Source organism: Myodes glareolus, chromosome 11, assembly GCF_982192425.1.
Source record: "Myodes glareolus chromosome 11, mMyoGla1.1, whole genome shotgun sequence".
In the NCBI taxonomy this organism is placed as follows: Eukaryota; Metazoa; Chordata; class Mammalia; order Rodentia; family Cricetidae; genus Myodes; species Myodes glareolus.
Genome location: NC_142036.1, coordinates 13,502,847 through 13,527,222, shown reverse-complemented (window position 1 = coordinate 13,527,222; position 24,376 = coordinate 13,502,847). Strand labels below are relative to the sequence as shown.

The 24,376-nt window shown below is 44.2% G+C and overlaps 1 protein-coding gene and 1 long non-coding RNA gene across 2 annotated transcripts; both read left to right on the top strand.

The window, feature by feature from the left end:
• The first annotated feature begins 8,971 nt into the window (after positions 1-8,971).
• On the top strand, positions 8,972-12,278 carry LOC148120431 (uncharacterized). The gene is made up of 3 exons (XR_015739175.1): positions 8,972-8,995; positions 9,105-9,433; positions 11,769-12,278. It is a non-coding gene; the product is annotated as an uncharacterized LOC148120431 (long non-coding RNA).
• Positions 12,279-12,286: 8 nt separating this feature from the next.
• On the top strand, positions 12,287-15,165 carry LOC146892517 (disintegrin and metalloproteinase domain-containing protein 21-like). The gene has a single exon (XM_085698042.2). It carries the CDS (start codon positions 12,694-12,696, stop codon positions 14,968-14,970), a length of 2,277 nt encoding a protein of 758 aa, XP_085554168.2. The 5' UTR covers positions 12,287-12,693; the 3' UTR covers positions 14,971-15,165.
• Positions 15,166-24,376: the final 9,211 nt, after the last annotated feature.

The window sequence follows — 24,376 nt, the reverse complement described above, 5'->3', positions numbered from 1 at the left end:
GGTCGGATCTAATGAGAGTTTACCAAGGCCAGTTGGACTGCGACTGAACGAGCACGTGATCCAACCAGATTCTCTGAATGTGGCTGGCCTGGAGTCTTTCTGAGAAGCCATTGACAATGACACTGGGACTAGTTTCCTCTGCATATACTGGATTTTTGGGATCCAGTCTGTTTGCATACTCACCTTCCTGGACCTGGAGGGAGGGGGGAGGAACTTGAACTTCCCACAGGGCAGGAAACCCTGACTGCCCTTAGGGACAAAGAGGGAGGAGGAGAGGGAGGGGGGGAGTGGGAGGGTGTTGGGAAGAGGGGCGTAAATGGAAACTTTTATAATTTAATAAAATTACTTTAAAAAAAAAAGAAAAGAAGCACACGCATTCCCCTGAGGTTTTATTCATGTCTACTTTCTAGAAGATTATGAGAAAGGAACAGATGACCTTGCATGTAACATGGAAACTGTGGATAAAGATGGTCCAACCTGCCATAAAGTGTTGTGCTAATAGCTTGTACTTTGTTATAAAATGAGCTTTTGTCTTAGTTAATTTATTGTCTCTTTGGGTATCTCTGTTCCTACTGTTGTTTTGAATGTATTTGTAATATAGTAAGTGAAGAAGATGTACTTCCTGACTGAGATATACATGAGGATCAGTACAGAGTGGTTTAAACAACACAGTGGGCAACAGAGGTAACAACTGTTGGCTTGGCTGTAGTGCATTCTCTCTTAATGCCTGGGAAAGGGGGAAAGAAGAGACAGGGATGATATCTTTTTAAAGGGTACTAGTACCATCAGGAATGCTTTTGATCACTATCTAACTTAACTTTAATTACTTTCCAATGGTTCTATTTCCAAATACCATCACCAAATTGAGGGTCAAAATGCCAACATGTAGGTTTGGAAGAGATGCTGTTCATTTCATAGCAGAAGGCAAAAAGAAGACCTGGTTTAAACAGAGTGGAACGCCTGGAAAATCTTACACATGAGGAAGTATTTTTGAAGAGAATGATGAAATATTGGGAAGGAAAGTGCTCTGGAAAGATCACTGTGGGTGGTCCTTGATTGTATAAAAAAAGCAAATCGAGCAAGCCAATGACAGTAATCTAATAAGCACAATTTTTTTTTCATTCCTCTGTGGCTTCTAATACAGTTCCTACCTGTTTCTACCTTAAGCTACTTCCTCATTTCCCTTCATGATAGATTGTAATCTGTAAGTCAAATAAATATTTTTTCCACAAAAAAAATTGCTTCTTTACCCACACCCAATGAATGTACAATCCCTAGATAAAGACTGCTTACACAAATCTTTAATCATTTCTTAAGAGTACAGTACAGAGAAATCATAGAGACTAGAGATTTAAGAGTGGAATATTGTAAACTATTAGAGATAAGAGTCTTCGGGATCATTTGTGTGTGCAGTGGCAGTCGTTGGTCCAATCTGCAAGAACTAAGAACCCCAGTGTGCTGTTGCTGGCCTTTGAGCTCTACTGAGGCCAAGCCATTTTCAGTAAGATAGTGAGGCTATCCAGGTCCTGATGGTGTGCTTTATAGATGGTACGGAGCATGTGCATAGGGAGAATATGGGGATGGTAGTGATGGAGGAAATGTGTCACACTGCCCTGCAGTAATGATTGGCCCATTGGCACCGAGTCATTGAAGACAGGGGACAACCTTCTTCTGGAATGCCAGTGGTTCTTAGTTGACTAACAACATTTCATTCAGCATTTTGTAAGCTTTGTCAGTTGTGGGGTACCGGGTGGGACAGAAACCCCAACAAGCCGGCCCTTGTGCTACATATGGCGCCCAGACGTGGATAACTAAATCCACAAAAAGCCTGAGAAAGCTTAAAAAAGAATAGAGTAAAGCATGGCTTCTTGGTGGCAACAATTTCTCAGGTCTGCTCTGCTTGCTAGAGGCAAGCAAGCACTCTCATCTAAGAGAGGCTTCCTGACTCAGCTTTAGCTGCAAAACCTTGCAGCTCTTTTAAGAGGTCCTGCCACGAAAAACTTAAACGGTGTTGATGTAAAGCTCAATGCATGCTTTTCGGTTTTCAGCCGTAGCAGGAGAAAAGCTGCGCCGTTTTAAAATGCTGGTTTTCTGGGCTGTCCTGCCAGGGCAAACTCTGATTCTTTTAGGCAGGCAGTCCAACTGAGTGTGGTCTGTGAGCATAATACTACAGCTTGCTTGCTAGCAAGGACCTTGAAACGCCATAGAGTTGTGACAGTGAACACAGCTCTGGCTGGTATCTCAGCCATGAGGCTGAAAAGTTAAAAAATGAGCTGGATCTAGCCGTCAAAGCCACAGCTCTCCATATTGCTTAGTAAATTAAAGGCTCATGTAGTCAGAAAAAGAGAGATATATAGTAAAAAGAGAGTCAAAGAGGAAGAAAACCTCTAAATGGTTTACTACGAGTTAAAAATATATGTAGGCTAAAGGTTAAAGTTCTTAGGGTAAAAAAGGAAGAGTGAGAGTAGTTGGGTGTGGTGGTATACACCTTTAATCCCAACACAAGGGAGGCAGAGGTAGATTGACCTCTGTGACCTCAAGGTGTGGTAGTGCACACCTTTAATCCCAATGCCTGGGAGGCAGAGACAGACAGATCTCTGTGAGTTCAAGGTGTTTGTTGTAGCACACACCTTTAATCCCAGCACTGGGGAGGTAGAGACAGAGGGATCTCTGTGAATTCAAGGACAGCCTGGTCTACAGAGTTATTCCAGGACAAAGATATACAGAGAACCTGTTTCAAAAAGTAAAAGTAAAAATAAAAGAAATAGAGGTTAAAATAAAGCCGCACAAAGATGGAAAATACACAGAGAATCTTGTTACTGTATGCTCTTATGCTCTCTTAGAATTGTCTGAATGCTGAAGAAGGAGCAACAGCTGCTAGAAGATATTTGTTTATAAATGCCGCTGAACTAACCCAAGATAGGTATTTTGAAAATACCTTGGCTTCAAAATTGAAATCAAAAGGTATGTTACTTTGGAGAAGAGATTCTGCTTTTGTTTCCACAGAAAATGAGAGGCTCTGGATTTATTCAGAGTTAAGAAAAATCACCTTTGACCAAGGGAGGCCACCTGAAAAATCTCCAACAGGAACAGATGGCCTGGATGTCTGAATTCTACATCCAGAACATATTCAAGACTGCTGCCTGAGATGATCAAGACTCACAGGATACTCCAGTCAGGACTTGTTTATAACTCTAAATTTTCTTTGGGTCCCCATAAGATTATCAGCACCCCCAACCAGCAGGAAGTAGCCTGAAATACTACGCCCACATTCGCAACAAATGGGCTATGGATATTTTCCTTTGTTTTTAAAAAAAAAGAGGGAAATGGTGTGGGAGAATTGTCTGTATTCTGTCAATCATATTTTAATAAAACGCTGATTGGCCAGGCAGGCAGTATAGGCAGGAAAGCCAGACAGGAAGTAGGGGTGGAGCAAAGAGACTGGGAGTATTCTGGAAGCAGAAGCTCCCTCCGTCACTCCTGCGCAGACCACTGAAGAGGCAACATGTAAGCTGTCACAGCTGAAAAAGGTACGGAGCCATTATGGCTAACATAGATGAGAATAATGGGTTAATATAAGTTATAAGAGTTAACAAGAAGCCTGACCTAATGGGCCAATCAGCTTTATAACTTATAGAGTTCTCTGTGTGATTGATTTCCTTGGGGTTTGCCGGCTGGGGGGTACCGGGCGGGACAGATACCCCAACAAGCCGGCCCTCATGCTACAGTCAGTGAATGTAATGAGGAAGTGACTGCTCCAAAATATGATCAAGGATTAAATTTTACTGTAGATATGAGGAGAGTACAGCCAGAGGCCTTAGGAAGAGTTCATAATGAACAGGACAGTGAAGGAATAAGGAGAGTGTGAGACCAAAGTCACATTTGAAGTTTTGGTCAGTATGCCTAAGGGATCCATGAACAAAAATGCCTCTGATTGCTACTTGCCAAAGTTCAGTGAAGGGAAGCATAAGAACTTGTAAGAGCAGGCAGGGGCCGAGGGCAGCAGATGTCCCACACAGACAGACAGAGAGACAATGGGTCTGTATAGGATGGGTCTACATACTCCTCACAGTGTTCAAAGAGGAAAGGGCAGGTGTGCCTCAAAGCACAACATCTGGATTTTCTTGGCATTGCTTGCAGCTTCTGCCCTTTCGTTGCCCATATACTGGGTCTCAAGCCATCACCACCATCCCCTCCAGAGGACAAAGGCAGCATGTCAGTCACGAAGCCACCCAGAGACAGGCCTTTCCAGAAATCCCTGTCGTTCTTCCTCACAATGATCCCCAGCTCCATCCAGGAAGTATCACATTGAGAGACTAATTGATCTAGGAAGATACCCAGGCCCAGCTTCCTGGACCTTACTGGATAGTTACAATCACAGGATAACAAAATATACCTTTGCTCAGGATGGCCTCGTGAGTCTGCACTGCTGCCTGCGCTGCTACCGAACCCATTGCCTTGCAGAGTCCAAGGCTCTTCCACGGGCAGGCCTTTCTGTGAAGGGAGCTTCTACTGTGTTGACTGTGGTAGCTACCACAGTAGAATACCCAGCAGCAAAATCCCACTGAGAGCCCTTAGGCCCCAGCAGAGTCCTCAGCTCAGAACAACAGTGGGTCTAGAGGAGCAGGCACTTAAGGATTTGTATCAGAATATTGACCTCTGAAGACAGTGGTTGATGCAGACTTTCCCAAAGACCACAGAGTCCTCATAGTACCTTAAGATCTGCTCCAAACATCCTCTCTCTCAGAGGCCAGAGATACTACCAGAAGCCACTCAAATCTCCACCTGGACCAGTATCCCCTTCCAATAGGAAGAGCCCTGGAGACTGTCTTATCAGAGCTGGAAAGACTCCAAGCTATACTCAGACAGCCTTAAACAACCAGCCAGAAACCCTTGATTGGGCCGTCCTAACCTGGCACCCACAAGTAAAAGGTGCTCCCATCACACACTCAGCAGGGCGTCACCAGGCACTCAGGAACTACATGCAGCCTGTGCTTATTTAAACCTGATCAATGCAAAACTAATAAGAGCAGGTTCCTGAAGCTGGGACTGACGTCATCTACATAGGATCTGATAGCTCTACAAATGGCAAAAGGATCAGTCAGGCTATTGCTCTCCCAAAAAAGGTTCTGTGCCCCATTCTTGGACCATCATGGATCTGTCAAAGGACAGAATGCCAGCGGTAACCACCCTGAACCTTCCCGCCTAGAGGCCCTGTCTTATTGTACACTGGCTGAGGAGCTCCCACTTTAAACTTCTCCTTTTTAAACTTTTCCTGTCTAAGGCCAGGAAAGACCTAGGAGATCATATCAAAATCGAGTCCTCTGGCTGATGGGGACAGGATTGGTCATTTTGGTTCCTTGAGAGCCTACTTCTTCTCTCCAGGGATCCCTAATGTGAGGCCCCTTGTGGAACTCCAGCACTCACTCATTGTCCCCTCTCCTTTCCCTTTGTCTCTCCAGCCATAGAAGCGCAGAGAAGGTAGGTTGAGCATGCACATCTGGACCATGAGGTGTGAGGTTGTGTCATTGTGATGTTATAGTGTGTTTATCACTAGGACACTAGTACCAGCAGGTCCTGTGTTTTTGCTGAAATGACCCTCAGGGTCAAGAAACCATCCCATCATTCCTCCAAATCTGGCCCAGTGCTGACCACAGGACGTCCACCTGCCTCATCCCATCTGTCCTAGAAGCTACAGGAAAGCTCTGCACAGCAGGCCGTTACAGGAAGAGCAGAGAGCCACTAAACAGGTTTCACACTGTGATAGGAGGAGGATTCTGTATGAGCATTTCAATCTATGAATACCTTCCATGTGATTGAGAGTATTCCCCAAAGCCCTGGATCCCTCAGTTACAGTAGCTATCCAGGTAGGATATGTGGTATACTAGACTTGGCCTGGGGTCTCACATCTGAGCCTAGACAGCACCAGTGAGTTAGGGTTGATAGCCCCAGGCTCTGTTATAGTCATACTGTTAGGGCCTCTATAACAGTACCCATGGCAGGTTCAGACAGCTGGCCTCTACAGTGCCCCCACCCAACATGGTACAACTCCACACAGAGACAGAGCCATTGTGCACTAGGATGGGAAACGTTTTGATCCTAGCAGAGGACTCAGGGTGAAGGATTTTCACTACAAGGTCAAAGAGACACCAGAGGACACTGAATCCTCATGCCAAGAACATTTCTGCTAGCGTCTGTCCATGGTGAGGTTGAGGCACTTGGTCCCACAGTGACACACAGTGAGCCAGAAACATGTCTAGGACATTCCTAGATGAACAAGGCTATCTATCCAGTTGAACGTGGAAAGGGAACCCTCTAGCCTGGCCCACTCATGCCATCCCTCCCAGAGTGGAGGACTGAGGACATCTCCTATCAATGTCACCCCCGGGGGATCCTGCTATGAAGAGGCCTGGAAGCAGTCAACAGTGGAGGGAATTTGTGCCAGCCTGAGGCACTGTGGTTACTATAGCGGGAACACACAATGTCATACATCACACATAAAGCTTGCCCCAAGGCACCCAGTGCTCAGGTTGTGACGCAAGCTCTGCCCACAGGTGACACCCACCATGTCCACTGCTCATTGAGAAGGCTCTGAGGCCCTGAGAGGACTTTGAACAAGTTAGTATCACAGCAGGTCTGACTGGAACTACCACTCTAAGAAAAGCAGCGGACAAAACTCAGCCCTCAGACCCAGACTCTGCCTGGCTTTGTGCTAAGCCCAACCACTCAGCCTCCCCTGAGTGTCTGCATTCCTTGGTAACTCAGAGTAAGCATCTGCTCCACATTTCCAGTAACAAAAGCCCCTCCTGCCAGTTTGGGTCCTTGGTGTCATGGTGTTCCAGGGACTGTGGGGTGTCTGTTGTTCTTGCAGGCTTTACTGCATGTCACAGGCTCCCACCTGGAGTCGCCTGCCCGCAATCATGGTGGTAGCAGCGGGCTGATCCTGTCTTTCTGTAGTGTCTCCCCTGGTAGAGTCCAGTAGCAATGCCTGGTGGTTCTTGGTGAGCTGTCCCTACTCTCCAGTCAGACAGAGTCTGTTTGTTGCTTCTGAGCTCCACATCCTGGACAATTGGTGCATGTCTGCCTTTCAGCTTACCCCACTGATTCTCTTTAGTGATGTCGGCACTAACTTTTAAAAGAACTATTATATAGTATTGAGGCAGGACTGAGAATGGAGCTTAGTAGTCGAACATTTACCTGTCATGCACATGGCCTTTGGTCCAATAAACAGCAACCCAGTCAGTCACACAGTGCTAAAGTAGGTTTCAGCGGCAGGTGGTATAGTGATATAGATAGTTTGTGGACACAGAATAGGTACTCCACACACAAGTACCCCTGGACACTGCCTGCCGGATAACCTACAGAGTCCCTTGCTATTCCTACACTATGTCAAAGCTCAGTCTGGCTTGTTTCTCCTCTCCTTACTTGTAACATGGCGTGATCCACGGCTTCCCCGTTTCTGATGCAACACATGTTTTTGGCCTATCCTTCTGTATAGTTCTGTATGAGAAATCTCAGGACAGAAGGTATTTTCACAGTTTGCTTGGCAGATAGTACTTAAGGACCCAGTCCTGCTATGGTTTAGGGGTGTCAAGGTCTGAGCCACTGTGAAAGCAGAGAACCTGATTTTTGCAATAATTGTACTGTAACAAAGCTCCCCCGCCCCCGCAAAAGTCTCACATGTTGGGGTTGTCTTTGGGTACATGGCTTGGCTTAGGAACAGATCTGTAGTAGAGATGCTGTTGCTTCTATTGTGCTTTGACTCAGAGCTGAAGGACTCAGCTGAAGGACTCGGCAGGTGGTATAGTGATATAGATAGTTTGTGGACACAGAATAGGTACTCCACACACAAGTACCCCTGGACACTGCCTGCCGGATAACCTACAGAGTCCCTTGCTATTCCTACACTATGTCAAAGCTCAGTCTGGCTTGTTTCTCCTCTCCTTACTTGTAACATGGCGTGATCCACGGCTTCCCCGTTTCTGATGCAACAGGCCTCTGGGGGAGGTAATCCTGGTCAGTTCCTGACTGCTCCTGGGACTGAATCTTGTTCTAGAAGAGGAAACTCCTGTTGGGATAGACACACGTATCTCTCTCATACCACTTTGGTGTCTGACAGGGCTCTTGAATGGGGTTTCTTACTAATGCCGGGGGTGCAGACTTTGTGCCCCCCTCCAACTTAATTTGGTCCCCCGTGTTGTCGTTCAGTGTCCACGTTCCCAAATTGTCCAAAAAGGTTTAGTTCCTTCCTCCCCAATCTAGTATTTAATATTGGCAGTCATCCTCGGTATTTCCTTCGGCTTTGACTTGTTAGTAACACAGGCTAAGTGAATATAGAGATGTCAGATTTCAATTCTCTTCTCCAATTGTGGGCCAGGTGACCACACATCTCCTTTTCAGTCCTGGACTGGTGAGTGACTGTCTAGGCACTCAGTGACACAGAAGCCTTGTTTCAGAATCTATTTCTTCTGAGGGTTGCTTTGGTTTCTTTGAAGGCTTGAGGCCTACACAGGTGTCTGACTGTCTTGGAATCCTGTGCCTGCATTTTCCCACATGACTACTGTTTAAAAGTCGTTCTGGGGGATTGTAATGACTGACACCAGAATTCTGTATTCTTATGGAGAGCAAGGGACGCAGATCTCCCGTCCTGATGTGGCCTTGTGAAGGGGAGTATGGGGCCCACAAAGATTCTCTTGAGACATAGGAGACATAGATATCACAGGTGAGAATTCACAGTTTAAAGTCTCTTCAACAGGTTCATCAAGAGTAGGAATTAGGTATCATCTGGGTGGTCAGTTCTCTGACCCCACAGGTTGGTTTCAGCAACTGAGATGTCTTGGGAAATAGCATAGGACAAGCTTCACATTGTTGAAAGCTGTGTACCTAAACTGCCGAGTTGAACTCAGTCAAGAGATGCTCTTCTAAAAGGTTCTGCATATTTCTGCCTTTCTGTGGAGCAACTGGAGACAGTTGCTGAAATCTCAGAGGTGCCCTGGTAAGCCAAGCTTAGAGTAGGAAGAAGTACCAGCGCTTCCATGGGAATAGCTGGGAAATGTTAGTTGTATCAGTGGCTAGTTGGGAATAATTAACAAATTTAATTTCAGCTCAAGTGGCCATGTTCGAGGAGTGAATTGAAGATTCTTGAGGCTGCATTGTTGGAGACAAGGGGACATATTGCTAGAGACTGAGAGGGTACTTGGAGTGACATGACGTGCCTCAGCTCCTGCTTGCCTACTCCTGTAGTATGGAGCAGAGGAAAAACTATCAAAACACCTGCTTAAGGCAGATTGATTTGGGACCATGGGTCAACCGAGAGCCCATTACAGGTGGGGTTTGTGGCTGTGGAGCAGACAGGACTTGAATCACTGAGAAGACATCGGGATCTGGAGGACCAGAGACTACGTGGGACAGATGAAGATGAGGAGCACAAATGGTGAGGCTCTTTCTAAACAGACCGGTCAGGGAGCTTGCTGTCTTTGCATGCCACAAGGACATGTTTACCGGAAGCTGGAAACGGAACAGTGATAGGGTTGGGTCAGTACTGAGTGTTTGACGCCATTATGAAATCTCCAGACTTCCGTCCCTTTATTTTCACCAGTAACTTTATTCATCTACAATCCACCCCACAGCATGATATTTGAACACTTGTGCTGTGGGTATCAGAGGTCGGGGATTGGCACAGAACTGTGTAAATATTTAATATTTTCTATCTCTGTCCTTCTCCTTCCTCTCACCTCTCATCTTTCTCTGCCTGATTTGTGTCACCTGCACCTGAGAGTCTACTTAGCTGGGTGGGGCCAGTTCTCTGGGTCTGTCTAGGCAGATCATGCAAAGATGAATCTGGTCACCAGGAGACATCTGAGATCTGCTCTGTAGTCTGTGCTCTGTAACCTGCTGACGTGACCTGCCTTTGTGACCTGACTCCAAGGTGCTCTGACTAACCACATGGTTGGACCTGGAGTTGGAGTGTGGAGTGGCTTGAGAAGCTGGCTCTGTCATTCCCTAGTTGTGTAGATACCCCATCAGTATTATGAAAAATGGCGCACTCTAAACTCTAGGATGAACACCCAATCTCTTTTCCTTCCCTATCCACCCCCACTATATACAGCTTTTCTAGTGATGATTGTGTTTCTCTGTTCACACAGCAGGGGGCAGCACAGAGCCTCGGCGTGAGGCTGGACAGTCACACCATTATCGGAGATGGCTAGAAAGAGGGGACCCTCTTCAGTGTCCTTCAGTACCTTCTCTTTAGTCGTAATTCCCCTTGTGCTTGCTGAGCTCATACGTCCACACAGGACTTGGGAATCCAGCCTGGTGGTATGAGGAGTCTCAGAGTCATGAGCCTTGAGAAGCCTTTCCCAAATTGCAGTATAAGCCCATGTCCCCAAATTTGTGACCCATGAGAGAGCGCATGATTCCTTTCAACCTAATTCATGACAGGACATTCATCTGTTTCCACAGCCAGACAGGGATTCAACCACTTCCTCCCTCCCTCTGCCAAGAGCCACCTGGTGTCATTAGGTGCAGTGATGTTGGTGACCACAGAGGGAAGCAGAGGCTTATTTATGGCCTCCTGCTGGCTGGGTGAGCTGAGAAGGTGCAGTCCTCTATAGGACTCCAGTGGTCCTGTAGAGGATTTTCCCCCTGAACACATAAAGGAGATAGAGACTTTTCAGGGGAGGTCAATCGTTAAAACTCAATGTTTTGCTCATAAATAAGATTCCTGCTGCTGTACAACTTATCTATGTGGCTGCAGATTTTGGTCATGTTTCTGAGTCAGGGCTTATCAGGGATTATGTGGTGATGTTAGTCTGTTCCTACTTTCCTCAATGAGCTTTCTGGAAGAAACCCTGAAGTTGCTTTCCTTTCTACAAAAGCAAGAGACGTGAAGGCACTAATGATAAACCTGGGGAAAGTACGTGGCATACTTCTTAGACATTCATACCAAGGGTGGCTACTGCTATCCCTGCTGAAAACAGATCAGTCTGCATATTTGTAGAAATTTCAGTGGTCAGGAAAGAAATATGGTAAGCGTTGGAGGGGAGTAACAGCTGGAATTAAGTAAGACAGGGTCAGAGATAAAGTGTTCACAAGAGATGGAATTTTTAAAAATTCTATAGTTCTGAAACATTACAGTTGTAACTGTCATGTTGAAACCCCTTACCACTGTAGACACCCTTCTGAGGATGTAGTGTTGCTGGTGGCCACAGTGGGAAGCAGAGGTTTATTTATGGGCTCCTGTTGGTTAGTAGGATAGAGGCTGGAGTTAGGAAAGTGCAATCTGACCCCAGTCATTCTGCAGTGGATTATTCCCCTGAATACGGGGAGGAGATAGAAAATTTTGAGAGGAGGTAATTCAATAAAACCCAATGGTTTCCTCAAATTGTATAAGATACCTGCTGCTGTAGAACCTATCTCGGTGACTGTAGGTTTTGTCCATGTATCTGAGCCAGGGCTTTTCAGGGACTCTGTGGTGATGTTACTCTGTTCTCACTTTACTTAATGAGCTTGTTATATATTCATTCATTCATTCATTCATTGTGTATATGATATTCTGTCTGTGTGTATGCCTGCAGGCCAGAAGAGGTCACCAGACCTCCTTACAGATGGTTGGAAGAGCAGGCAATGCTCTTAACCTCTGAGCCATCTCTCCAGACCCCTAATGAGCTTTTTGGAGGGAGTTGAGAGGCTGCTTTTCCTTCTACAAAAATAAGAGACACGAAAGCACTAATAATAAACCTAAGAAAGGTGTGTGACACACTTCTTAGATATTCATAGCAAGCGTGGGTGCTGCTATCCCCCACTGAGAACTGATCAGCCTGTGAGCCTGAAGAAATCCCAATGGCCAAGAGTGGAATACACTATGGATTGGAGGTGACCAACTGGTAGAACTCAGACAAGGTAAGGGATAAATCACGTTCACAAGATACTGGATTTATAAAATTTCTAGAGATCAGAGAGATGACAGACAGAACTCTCAGGTTGAAAGTTGTTACTGTAGCAGGTCTCCTTCCGAGGAATCACCACGTCTGAGGAAATATTACACCGTGTGGTACAACCTTGAAAACACTGGCTTGGAACCAAGAGCAGCAGCCAGAGTGTACAGCCTTGGAGAACATCCATCATGTGGAAATCTCAACACTCTCAAATAATATCGAGAAAGTTTAATCCATTTTAAATACCTTAACTATAAACTCAACTTAAAATAGTTTTGAAGAATAAAGTATCACAGTTAAAAGGATGATTTCCACAGGATTTACCTCCTACTTCAAAAAATGTAAGAATTGTGATGCCAAATAAAAAGAAAATTTGAATTCTAGAAACAGACCCAGAGTAATATTGGGTTGCAAATACATTCAGATGACTGAAAATGTATTTTTGTATGTCAAAATGTTATTTGTATGTCAGGAAATATCAGAAAGGATTGAGCTTGTTCAGAGGGGACACTCTGGCTTCTTCTGCCTTTTCTCTCCCAGGTGAATTTGTAGATGCTGCATTTGACACCATTTTACCCCAACCTCAGCTAACATTGTCTGACTCACTCCTGCCACACCCAGTAACTGTTACCTAACTCCTCAAGTTGTCTGGGTAACCAGCAGGGCTGGGAGCCTGAAGAAGCCCTTTGTCCACTGTCAGTGTCTCCCACGCCAGGCAGTGGCCACAACTGAGGGTTTTAGCCTCGCTTCGTCCAGGATGTTATCTGTGAGCTGGGGCATGAGGCTGGTAGAAAGACCAGTGATCCCCAGGGCCCCACTCTTGCTGGTTGCACTCTGGGTGCTGCTCCTGGTTCCCGGCCAGTGTTTTCAAGGCCCTCCCACCTGGCGCTACACCTCCTCGGAGGTGGTCATTCCTCGGAAGGAGATCTACCATGGTAAGGGATTTCAAGCACCAGGACGGATCTCCTACAGCTTGCGTTTTAGGGGCCAGAGACATATCATCCACCTGCGAAGAAAGACACTTATTTGGCCCAGACACTTGTTGCTGACAACTCAAGATGACCAAGGAGCTTTACAGATGGATTACCCTTATTTCCGTGTAGATTGTTACTATATTGGCTACCTGGAGGGGATCCCTCAATCGATGGTCACTTTGGATACTTGCTATGGGGGCCTGGACGGGGTCCTGATGTTTGATGACCTTGCCTATGAAATCAAACCCCTCAATGATTCACACAGGTTTGAGCACGTTATTTCCCAGGTAGTAGCTGATTCTGGTGCCGTGGGGCCTGTGAATGAATGGAAGCACATGGACCATCGCACAGGCCCCTCTTTATCTAGACCAAATTCCAATGTGGCTCCCAGAATGTCTAGTAGAGACTACGCTTCACACCCAGCTGCTATAAAAGGTCATATGTTAGCAGCCTTCTTGGTACATAATGTAACTCGAAATGTTACTCAGACTACCGAGTATTTGTTTTCACTAGCCAGTTTAGCGGACAGCTATTTGAAGAACATTCATTTGCGGTACTACGTTTTTCTCTTCACTGTGTTTAGTTTGTACGATCCATTTCCTACCCTTAACGATAAGACAAAAGGATGTGGTAGTTTTTACGACTACTTTCAGAAAAATTTTTATGGGACATTTAGACCTGATGATGCAAACTTAATTAATCAAGTAGGGCCAAGTGACATAAATGGAGCTCCAGTATTGCATTCTGTATGTACTAAAGATTGTGTCAGCTGTATTGGTAAAAATGACCGATACTACGTATTTGTGTCTGTTTTGTTAAGCAATCGTGTTGGGAGGAAACTAGGTCTCAATTTTGATAATGAAACTTACTGTTATTGCCAGAGAAGGTCCACCTGCGTTATGTTCATGAAGCCTGGGCTAACGGATGCTTTCAGCAATTGTTCCCTTGCAGAGCTAAACGAAGTACTCAGTGCCCCCCGTGAGTTGGAATGTCTTTTCTATGACTATCATAGATATTATAACAGATCATTAACCTATGATTTTTGTGGAAACTACAAAATAGATAACGGTGAGCAATGTGACTGTGGCTCATTGAAAGAATGTTATGAAAATACCTGCTGTAGTCAAAATTGCAAATTCACACCGGGTAGCATTTGTGATAAAGAATCATGTTGTGTAAACTGCACCTACAGTCCTTCTGGGACACTTTGCAGAAGTATCCAGAACGTTTGTGATCTTCCAGAGTACTGTAATGGGAGTATACTCACTTGCCCAACAGACTTTTATCTGCAAGATGGAACACCATGCTCAGAAGAGGGCTATTGCTATAAAGGAAACTGCACCGATCGTGATATGCATTGCAAGGAAATCTTCGGTGTAAGTGCCCGCGCAGGTAATAAAAGGTGTTATGACATCAATAAGGAAAGCTATCGGTTTGGACATTGTCAGAGAAGACAAGAAAGCCTCTTATTCAGAGCTTGTGCCGAAAACGATAAGATGTGCGGAAGGTTGCAGTGTACGAATGTCACCCACCTTCCACACTTGCAGGAACACGTTTCATTCCACCAGTCAGTTATTTCTGGGTTTTCCTGTTTTGGGCTCGATGAGCATCGAGCAACAGAATCAACAGATGTTGGACGTGTGAGATATGGTACTCCCTGTTCCCAAACTAATTTCTGCGATCATGGGTCCTGCAATGGATCTTTAACCGAACTGGATTACGACTGCACCCCAGAAAAGTGCAATTTCAGAGGAGTATGCAATAACCGTCGGAACTGCCATTGTCATGTGGGTTGGGACCCTCCGAACTGCATAGGAGATGGACCTGGAGGGAGTTTAGACAGTGGACCCCTTCCGCTTAAAATGCGCACAATAAGACAGAGACAAGAACCAGTGGTTTACTTAAGAATAGTCTTTGGTCGTATTTATGTCTTCATAGGCTCACTCCTCTTTGGGGTGGCCTTTCGTGTAGCAATTACTAGGCTTATCAAGCAGGAAGACTTGCAAGCGACTTTACCTCGTGGGCATGGACATACGCCTGGACCCAGTATGCCAAAGTAAAAATGAGTTAGCCTCCTGGATCCTGTAAAATAAAGAGAAATGAAAACAAAATACTAATGCCAGTAAAGGAGAAAACTAAAGCCTCAATTCCACACTTCTGAAGAGCCTGGATTTATTTTATGGGAACACAGGAGTTGCTGAATTCTGATGCTACCTGTCTTTGATAATTTGCTGATACTCGCACTAAAATACATCTTTCAAAATTACAAATTGGTGTCTTTTGTAATGTTGGTAAGTTGTTAGGAGCTGCACTAAGTTTGTTCCTTTGTTGGTCAGAGGAGACCTTGAGTCAGGAACGCTCTAGGTCCTGAACTTAGGTCTTTGGGCTAAGGAGTAATGGGAGTTGTCTACATTTCTTTTAAGGACATATCTAGGATATTTCTAAAAAATGTGAGCTCTGACACTTTCCCAGTGCTTATCACCGTGTTTGTCAGTGGTCCTCTCTCCTCCAGCTTGTGGATAGGATTTTCAGGGGTACGGCTTAGAGGAAAGGAGGAGGAAAGGCAGAATTTTGATCCAGGTGAGGAAGTTGTATAGGACCACAGAAGCATTACATCATATGAAGCCAGGGAACTGTCGTTTAGAACATCACCATTAACAGAGATCCATGACTCACTAAGTGTACTACCCACACCTTATACAGACTTATGGGTCCCACTCCAGAACATTGCAAAGAACCTAGTCTCAGGGAGGAATGTTCTGAGAGCACAGGACATATGCTGGTAGCCACGCCAGAGAAGCAACAGGTGGCAATTGAAGTTCAGGGGTCAGCCCATCATGAGGAGAATTCCTGATGGGTGAAACTTAGTTAGGCAAGGCCCTAAGACCACAGTCTCCAGAATGTCTTTTTCTTCTGCTGTGCCTGCACATGTCTGCCACTGCAGTCTTTCTCTGCTATCTGGCATGGTGTGAATGTGTGTGTGGAGATCCCCACTGCCTGCAATATAGCAATATAGTGTGTTTATCTCATGGGAATATCCCATCCTACTGTACATTTTTACCATTGGATTTTTATGAAGGTGATGTCTTAATATGCTGTATTGTCTTATTGATAATTATGTTAATTTAAATAGAGTTTAATGATAAAAGACTAAACAAGGAAGTGTCACACAGCTAGAACACATGAGTTTCCATTGAGAAGCCAAAAAAACTGTGGCTTGGGTTAATGATTAAGAAAAACACAGAGTCTGAGTAGGTCTATTCATTTAAATTTTGCTAATCTTAACATTGCAAGACTTGTTCACAGGTTTCAGAGAGCATTGAAGCTGAAACAAAGCTTTGTAGAAAATTTAAAGTTAGACGAAGATGTTTTGGCAAATAGCTTTTTGGTGAAACCCTAGAAGGTAATCTAGAGTTTTATCAAGGCACACAGCTGAATGCAGAACTCATTACAGTCAGGGAATAGAAACAGGACTGCCCAATTATCATTAATTGACATATATTTTGGTTAGGATTGATGACTAAAGGTCATGATTAATTCCTTATATATCTTTTGCCCTTAATTTTCTGATGTATAAAGAAACTATTTATGAGTAGGTATGTACCCTAGAGATTAAAAGTAGACTTGAATGATTCTTTTTTTTTTTTAGTAAATTTTATTAAATTACAAAAGTTTCCATTTCCGCCCCCCCCTCCCAACACCCTCCCACTCCCCCCACTCTCCCCCCTCCTTCCCCTCCGTCCCCCAGGGCAGTCAGGGTTTCCTGCCCTGTGGGAAGCTCCAGCTCCCTCCCCCTCCCTCCAGGTCCAGGAAGGCGAGCATCCAAACAGACTGGATCCCCAAAATCCAGCATATGCAGAGGAAACAGGTCCCAGTGTCATAGTCAATGGCTTTTCAGAAAGACCCCGGGCCAGCCACAGTCAGAGAATCCGGCCAAATTCCGAGAATCTGGCTAGATCACGTCCTCGTTCAGTCCCAGTCCGACTGGCCCTGGTAAACTCTCATCAGATCCGTTCCCTTGTATAAGTGGGTGATAGCATCCCTCGCAGTACTGATTTCGTCTTTCATGTTCCTCCTCCTTCCGCTCCCCCTCCGGACCTCGGGGGGCTCAATCCGGTGCTCCAATGTGGGCCTCCGACTGCATAGCCGTCCTTCGCCAGACGAAGGATCTATGGTGATAAGCAAAATATACATCAGTATGGTCATGGGCCACGGCCGATTCAGGCACCCTCTCCTCTGTCCAGAGAGCAATCTGGGGGATTTCTCCTTGGACCTGGGATCCCATATATAATCAAGTCTCCTGTAAACCCTAAAATGGCTCCCTTAGTTGAAATATATTGTTCCCTGATCCCATATTCATCCTACCTCCCTCCCCCCCCATCCCCGGCCACCAAGCTTTCCCCGTTCCTCCCCTACTCCCTTCTCTCTAGCCCTCTCCCCCTCCATCGGCCTTCCCACCCCCCCATGCACCCGAGGTTACCTGGGACTCTTGTCTATTTCCTACCTCCTGGTGGATAGCTAAATAATCTTCATCAGGTTCATCTTCTTATTTAGCTTCTCTAGGATCACGAATAATAGGCTCAAAGACCTTTAATTATGGTTAGAATCCACTTACGAGTGAATACATACCGTGTTCCTCTTTTTGGGTCTGGCTTACCTCACTCAGTAAAGCGTTTTCTATGTCCATCCATTTGCATGCAAAATTCAAGATGTCATTGTTTTTTACTGCCGAGTAAAACTCTAATGTATATATGTTCCACACCTTTTTTAACCATTCTTCTATTGAGGGGCACCTAGGTTGTTTCCATGTTCTGGCTATTACAAATAGTGCAGCTATGAACATAGTTGAAAAAATGCTTTTGTAGTATGTTAGGGAATCTTTAGGGTATATTCCCAAGAGTGGAATTGCTGGGTCCTGAGGGAGGTTGACTCCCAGTTTCCTGAGAAACCGCCACACTGATTTCCACAGTGGCTGCACGAGTTTGCATTCCCACCAACAATGGATGAGTGTTCCCCTCACTTCACATCCTCTCCAGCATAGGCTATCGTTGGTGTTTTTGACTTTAGCTATTCTGACAGGTGTAAGATGGTATCTCAAAGTGGTTTTGATTTGCATTTCCCTGATCGCTAAGGAGGTTGAGCATGACCTTAAGTGTCTTCTGGCCATTCGAAGTTCATCTGTTGTGAATTCTCTGTTAAGTTCAGTACCCCATTTTTTAATTGGGTTAATTAGAGTTTTAGTGCCTAGTTTCTTGAGTTCTTTGTATATTTTGGAGATCAGACCTTTGTCTGATGAGGGGTTGGTGAAGATCTTCTCCCAGTCAGAAGGCAGCCTTTTTGTCTTACTGACAGTGTCCTTTGCTTTACAGAAGCTTCCCAGTTTCAGTAGATCCCATTTATTCATTGTTTCTCTTATTGTCTGTGCTGCTGGGGTCCTACTTAGGAAGAGGCCTCCTGTGCCTAAATCTTGTAGACTACTTCCCACTTTCTCTTCTATCAGGTTCAAAGTGGACGGATTAATGTTGATGTCTTTAATCCATTTGGACTTGATTTTTGTGCATGGTGATAGATATGGATCTACTTTCATTTTTTTACAGGTTGACATCCAGTTATGCCAGCACCATTTGTTAAAGATGCTTTCCTTCTTCCATTGTATACCTTAAGCTCCCTTGTCGAAAATTAGGTGTTCATAAGTTTGTGGGTTAATATCTGGGTCTTCTATTCGATTCCATAGGTCGACTTCTCTGTTCTTATGCCAATACCAAGCTGTTTTCAATACTGTAGCTCTATAATAGAGTTTGAAGTCAGGGATGGTAATGCCTCCAGAAGTTCTTTTATTGTATAAGATTGTTTTGGCTATCCTGGGTTTTTTGTTTTTCCATATAAACTTGATTATTGTTCTCTCAAGGTCTGTGAAGACGTTTGATGGGATTTTGATGGGGATTGCATTGAATCTATGGATTGCTTTTGGTAGAATTGCCATTTTTACTATGTTGATTCTCCCAATCCAAGAGCAGGGGAGGTCTTTTCATTTTCTGGTATCCTCCTCAATTTCTTTCTTCAAAGACTTAAAGTTTTTGTCAAATAGGTCTTTCACTGCCTTGGTTAGAGTAACCCCAAGATATTTTATGCTATTTGTGGCTATCATGAAAGGTGATGCTTCTCTGATTTCCCTCTCTGCTTCTTTATCCTTTGTGTATAGGAGTGCCACTGATTTTTTGGAGTTGATCTTGTATCCTGCCACGTTACTAAAGGTGTTTATCAGCTGTAGGAGTTCTTTGGTAGAGTTTTTGGGGTCGCTTATGTACACTATCATATCATCAGCAAATAACGAAAGTTTAACTTCATCCTTTCCAATTCGAATCCCCGTGATCCCCTTATGTTGTCTTATTGCTATTGCTAGAACTTCAAGCACTATATTGAAGAGGTATGGAGAGAGTGGACAGCCTTGTCGCGTTCCTGATTTTAGTGGAAAGGCTTTGAGTTTCTCTCCATTCAATTTGATGTTAGCTGTCGGCTTGGTGTATATTGCTTTTATTATATTTAGGTATGATCCTTGTATCCCCAGTCTCTCCAACACCTTTATCATAAATGGGTGTTGAATTTTGTCAAACGCTTTTTCAGCATCTAGTGAGATGATCATATGGTTTTTTTTCTTTCAGTTTATTTATATGATGGATTACATTGATAGATTTGCGTATGTTGAACCAGCCCTGCATCTCTGGAATGAAGCCGACTTGATCATAATGGATAATTTTTCTAATGTGCTCTTGGATTCGGTTTGCCAGTATTTTATTGAGAATTTTCGCGTCGATGTTCATGAGTGAGATTGGCCTGTAATTCTCTTTCTTCGTTGTGTCTTTGTGTGGTTTTGGTATTAGGGTAACTGTAGCTTCATAAAAGGAGTTAGGCAGTGACTCTTCTGTTTCTATATTGTGGAATACGTTAAGGAGTATAGGTATTAGCTCTTCCTGGAAGTTGTGGTAGAATTCTGCATTGAAACCATCTGGTCCTGGGCTTTTTTTGGTAGGGAGATTTTTGATAACAGCTTCTAACTCTTCGCGACTAACAGGTCTATTTAGATTGTTCACCTGTTCTTGGTTCAACTTTGGTATATGGTATTTATCTAAAAAAATGTCCATTTCTTTTATTTCCAACTTTGTGGCATATAAACTTTCATAGTAAGATCTAATGATTCTCTGAATTTCCTCTGTGTCTGTAGTTATGTCCCCCTTTTCATTTCTGATCTTATTAATTTGCATGTTCTCTCTCTGCCGTTTGATTAACTTGGATAGGGGTTTGTCAATCTTGTTGATTTTCTCCAAGAACCAGCTTTTTGATTCATTGATTCTTTGGATTGTTTTCTCTGTTTCTATTTTGTTGATTTCAGCCCTCAGTTTGATTATTTCCAGTCTTCTAGACCTCCTGGGTGAATCAGCTTCTTTTTTTTCTAGATCTTTCAAGGGTGCTGTTAAGTCTCCAATGTGTGCTTTCTCCGCTTTCTTTAATTGGGCACTTAGTGCTATGAACTTTCCTCTTAGCACTGCTTTCATAGTGTCCCATAGGTTTGAGTATGTTGTGTCTTTGTTTTCATTAAATTCAAGGAAGAGATTAATTTCTTTCTTTATTTCTTCCTTGACCCAGGGGTGATTTAGTAGTTGACTGTTCAGTTTCCATGAGTTTGTTGGCTTCCTGGGGGGAGCATTGTTGTTGAATTCTAATTTTAGTCCATGGTGATCTGACAAGACACAGGTAGTTACTAATATTTTTCTGTATCTGTGGAAGTTTGCTTTGTTACCGAGTATGTGGTCTATTTTCGAGAATGTTCCATGAGCTGCAGAGAAAAAGGTATATTCTTTCCTATTTGGGTGGAGTGTTCTATAGATGTCTGTTAAGTCCATTTGATTCAATACCTCCAATAGGTCTCTCAATTCTCTGTTTGGTTTCTGTCTGATTGACCTGTCCATTGGTGAGAGAGGAGTGTTGAAGTCTCCTACTATTAGTGTGTGTGGTTTGATGACCGCCTTGAGTTCTAGAAGAGTTTCTTTTACATATGTGGGTGCCTTTATATTAGGAGCATAGATATTCAGGATTGAGACTTCCTCCTGATGAATTGCTCCAGTTATGAGTATGAAATGTCCATCTCCATTTCTTCTGATTGATTTTAGTTTGAAGTTGATTTTGTTAGATATTAGAATGGCCACGCCCGCTTGTTTCTTAGGTCCATTTGCTTGGAAAACCTTTTCCCAACCCTTTACTCTGAGTAAGTGTCTGTCTTTGTGGTTGAGGTGTGTTTCTTGTAAACAGCAGAATGTTGGATCCTGTTTTCGTATCCAATCTCTAAGTCTGTGCCTCTTTATAGGTGAATTGAGTCCATTGATATTAATTGATATTAATGAACAGTGGTTGTTGACTCCGGTCATTTTTTTTTTAAGTAGTAGAGTGTATGTGTTTTTCTTCTTTGATTTGTGCTTGTGAATGGTCGCTAGATGTTCGAGTTATTGTAGATCGTGTTGGGAATGTTGGATTCCTTCGGTAGTGATTTTCCTTCTAATATTCTCTGTAAGGCTGGATTAGTAGCTACGTATTGTTTAAATTTGTTTTTATCCTGGAATATTTTGTTTTCTCCGTTGATAGTGAACAATAGCTTGGCTGGGTATAGTAGTCTGGGTTTGCATCCATGGTCTCTTAGTTTCTGCAGTACCTCTATCCAGGATCTTCTGGCTTTCATGGTTTCCATAGAGAAATCCGGTGTAAGCCTGATAGGTTTACCTTTATAAGTTACTTGACCTTTTTCCTTTGCAGCTCTTAAAATTTTTTCTTTAATATTTATGTTTTGTGTTTTGATTATTATATGGCGCGGGGATGTTTTTTTCTGATCCAATCTATTCGGTGTTCTGTATGCTTCTTGAACCTTCATAGGAATATCGTTCTTTAGGTTGGGAAAGTTTTCTTCTATAATTTTGTTGAATATATTTTCTGGGCCTTCGATCTGCAGTTCTTCTACTTCTTCAATCCCTATTATTCTTAGATTTGGTTTTTTTATTGTGTCCCAGATTTCCTGAATGTTTTGTGAAGAGAATTTGTTGGATTTGCCGTTTTCTCTGACCAGAGCATTTATTTTCTCTATGGTATCTTCAGAATCTGAGATTCGTTCTTCTATCTCTTGTATTCTATTGGTTATGCTTGATTCTGTAGTCTCCGCTCGTTTACCTAGGTTTTCCATATCCAGCCGGTTCTCGTTTTGTGTTTTCTTCATTGCCTCCATTTCAGTTTTCAATTCTTGGACTGTTTCCTTTACTTGTTTGATTGTTTTTTCTTGGTTTCTCAGGGTATCCCTCACGGATTTACTTATTTCTTCAAACTTTTTGTTATATTTCTCATCCATTTCTATACTTATTTCTTCAAACTTTTTGTTATACTTCTCGACCAGTTCCTTAAGGGAGTTATTCATATCCTGTTTAAGGGACTCTATTGCTTTCATAATGGCACTTTTTTCCACTTCATCTGGGTTAGAGTGTTCAAATCCTTCTGTTGTAGGGTCATTGGGATCTGATATTTTCATGTTGTTTTTCAGATTGTTGGAGGAGGTCTTGCCTTGGCGTCTGCCCATCTCTTCGATCAAATGCTCTCTATTGGAACTTCTGGTATCGGGTCAGGTTCCCTTGTTGGGCAGGGAGTTCACTGATAGAATGCCTACCTTTCCCCAAGCAGGGTATTGAACCACAGGCACTGCCTCTTTCCGGGATGCCCCTACAGAGCAGGCCCAGTGTGCAAGGCAGCTGAACTGGGGAAATTTTATGGGCTCAGTGGGAGGGGAGAAATATAGAAATTTGTACCTGGATGGAAGCTGGGATGGCAGGTGGGAGAGCCTAGCAGGGTGGAAACAGCACTGCAGGCTGACCTGGGAGTCTATGGGGTTGGGGAAAGTCCTAGCTCCCCCTCGCCGGGCCCCTGCCGCGGGCCGGAATCAACTCACCACTCCGAAGGCCCTCTGGCTGGAAGCTGGGATGGCTGGCGGGGAAGCTAGCAGGGTGGAGCCAGCAGAGCAGGCTGACCTGGGAGTCTATGGGGTCGGGGAGAGTCCTAGCTTCCCCTCGCCGGGCCCCTGTCACGGGTCCGAATCAACTCACCACTCCGAAGGCCCTCTGGATGGAAGCTGGGATGGCTGGCGGGGAAGCTAGCAGGGTGGAGCCAGCAGAGCAGGCTGACCTGGGAGTCTATGGGGTCGGGGAGAGTCCTAGCTCCCCCTCGCCGGGCCCCTGCCGCGGGCCCGAATCAACTCACCACTCCGAAGGCCCTCTGGATGGAAGCTGGGATGGCTGGCGGGGAAGCTAGCAGGGTGGAGCCAGCAGAGCAGGCTGACCTGGGAGTCTATGGGTCGGGGAGAGTCCTAGCTTCCCCTCGCCGGGCCCCTGTCGCGGAATGATTCTTTATCATATATAAAAGTTCAGATTTGTGAGTTCTTTAAGATTCCTTCTAAGCTTTCAAAATAAGTAGTAAAGTGATTGGTCCTTTCATTGTAGCTGCAAAACGCAGATTGCCAGTAAAAGAATATATTGCTTGCTTACACACTACTAATCTATAAGAAGTTGATTGGGTATGAATGTACGTGGGTTCTTGGGATAATTTGTTATACGTAACACTTGTAACACTTGTTATACGTAAAATGTTAAATCATGTAAGGATTATGGAAATGCTTTTTTTTTTAACTTGTACTCATTGTAACCTTCCTTTGAAAAATAGACTGTATCCAGGCTTTGTCCTTGGGACTGATAACCACAGTCCTTTAGTGGGGAACCATCAGTCCTGGAGTGTGTAGAGGTTTCCTTACAGCTCTGAGAGCTCCCCAGATGTCGACACAGTCTCATTTGCAGTTTCTAGGGAAAGTTGGACACTCAATGGATTTGTGAGAATGAAGGGACCTGCCCTCTTTGCCTGCTTCACCCTACCGACTGTTGCACAAATTGCAGAGATGTGGCATTTTGTGTCTGGGGATAAATAGCAGTCTTCTGTGAACTGCTAAGGTGCCTCCTGGAAACTTGGTGTCTGTGATCCCTAGAATGTCACCTCCTTCTTGAGAGGACTAGTGGGAAAGCCTTGCTGTGACATTCGGTCAGGGTTTATGAAGACAACTGGAAGTGGAAAGGGGGAGCTTTTGCTGGTCTATGTTCCACCCCAGAGAAGAAGAAGCACTTCTTCTTAAGGAAGCTCACTTCCTTAAGTGATGATATTTCACTCCCTGAAAGATCAAATGCTTTTCAGAAATCCTGAGCCTTTTGGTAAGAGCTCTGATAGGTAGGCTATGGTAAGAGTCCAGGAAACGTGGTGAATTGACTTCAGTTCCCTCTGGGGTAGCTCAACCCTGCTGTGTTACAGAGCCAAGCCAGGTCTCACATGACATATTAATTTCATTTCTGCTGCTGTGATAGAATAACATGATTCAAAGCAACTCTGTTTTTGTGG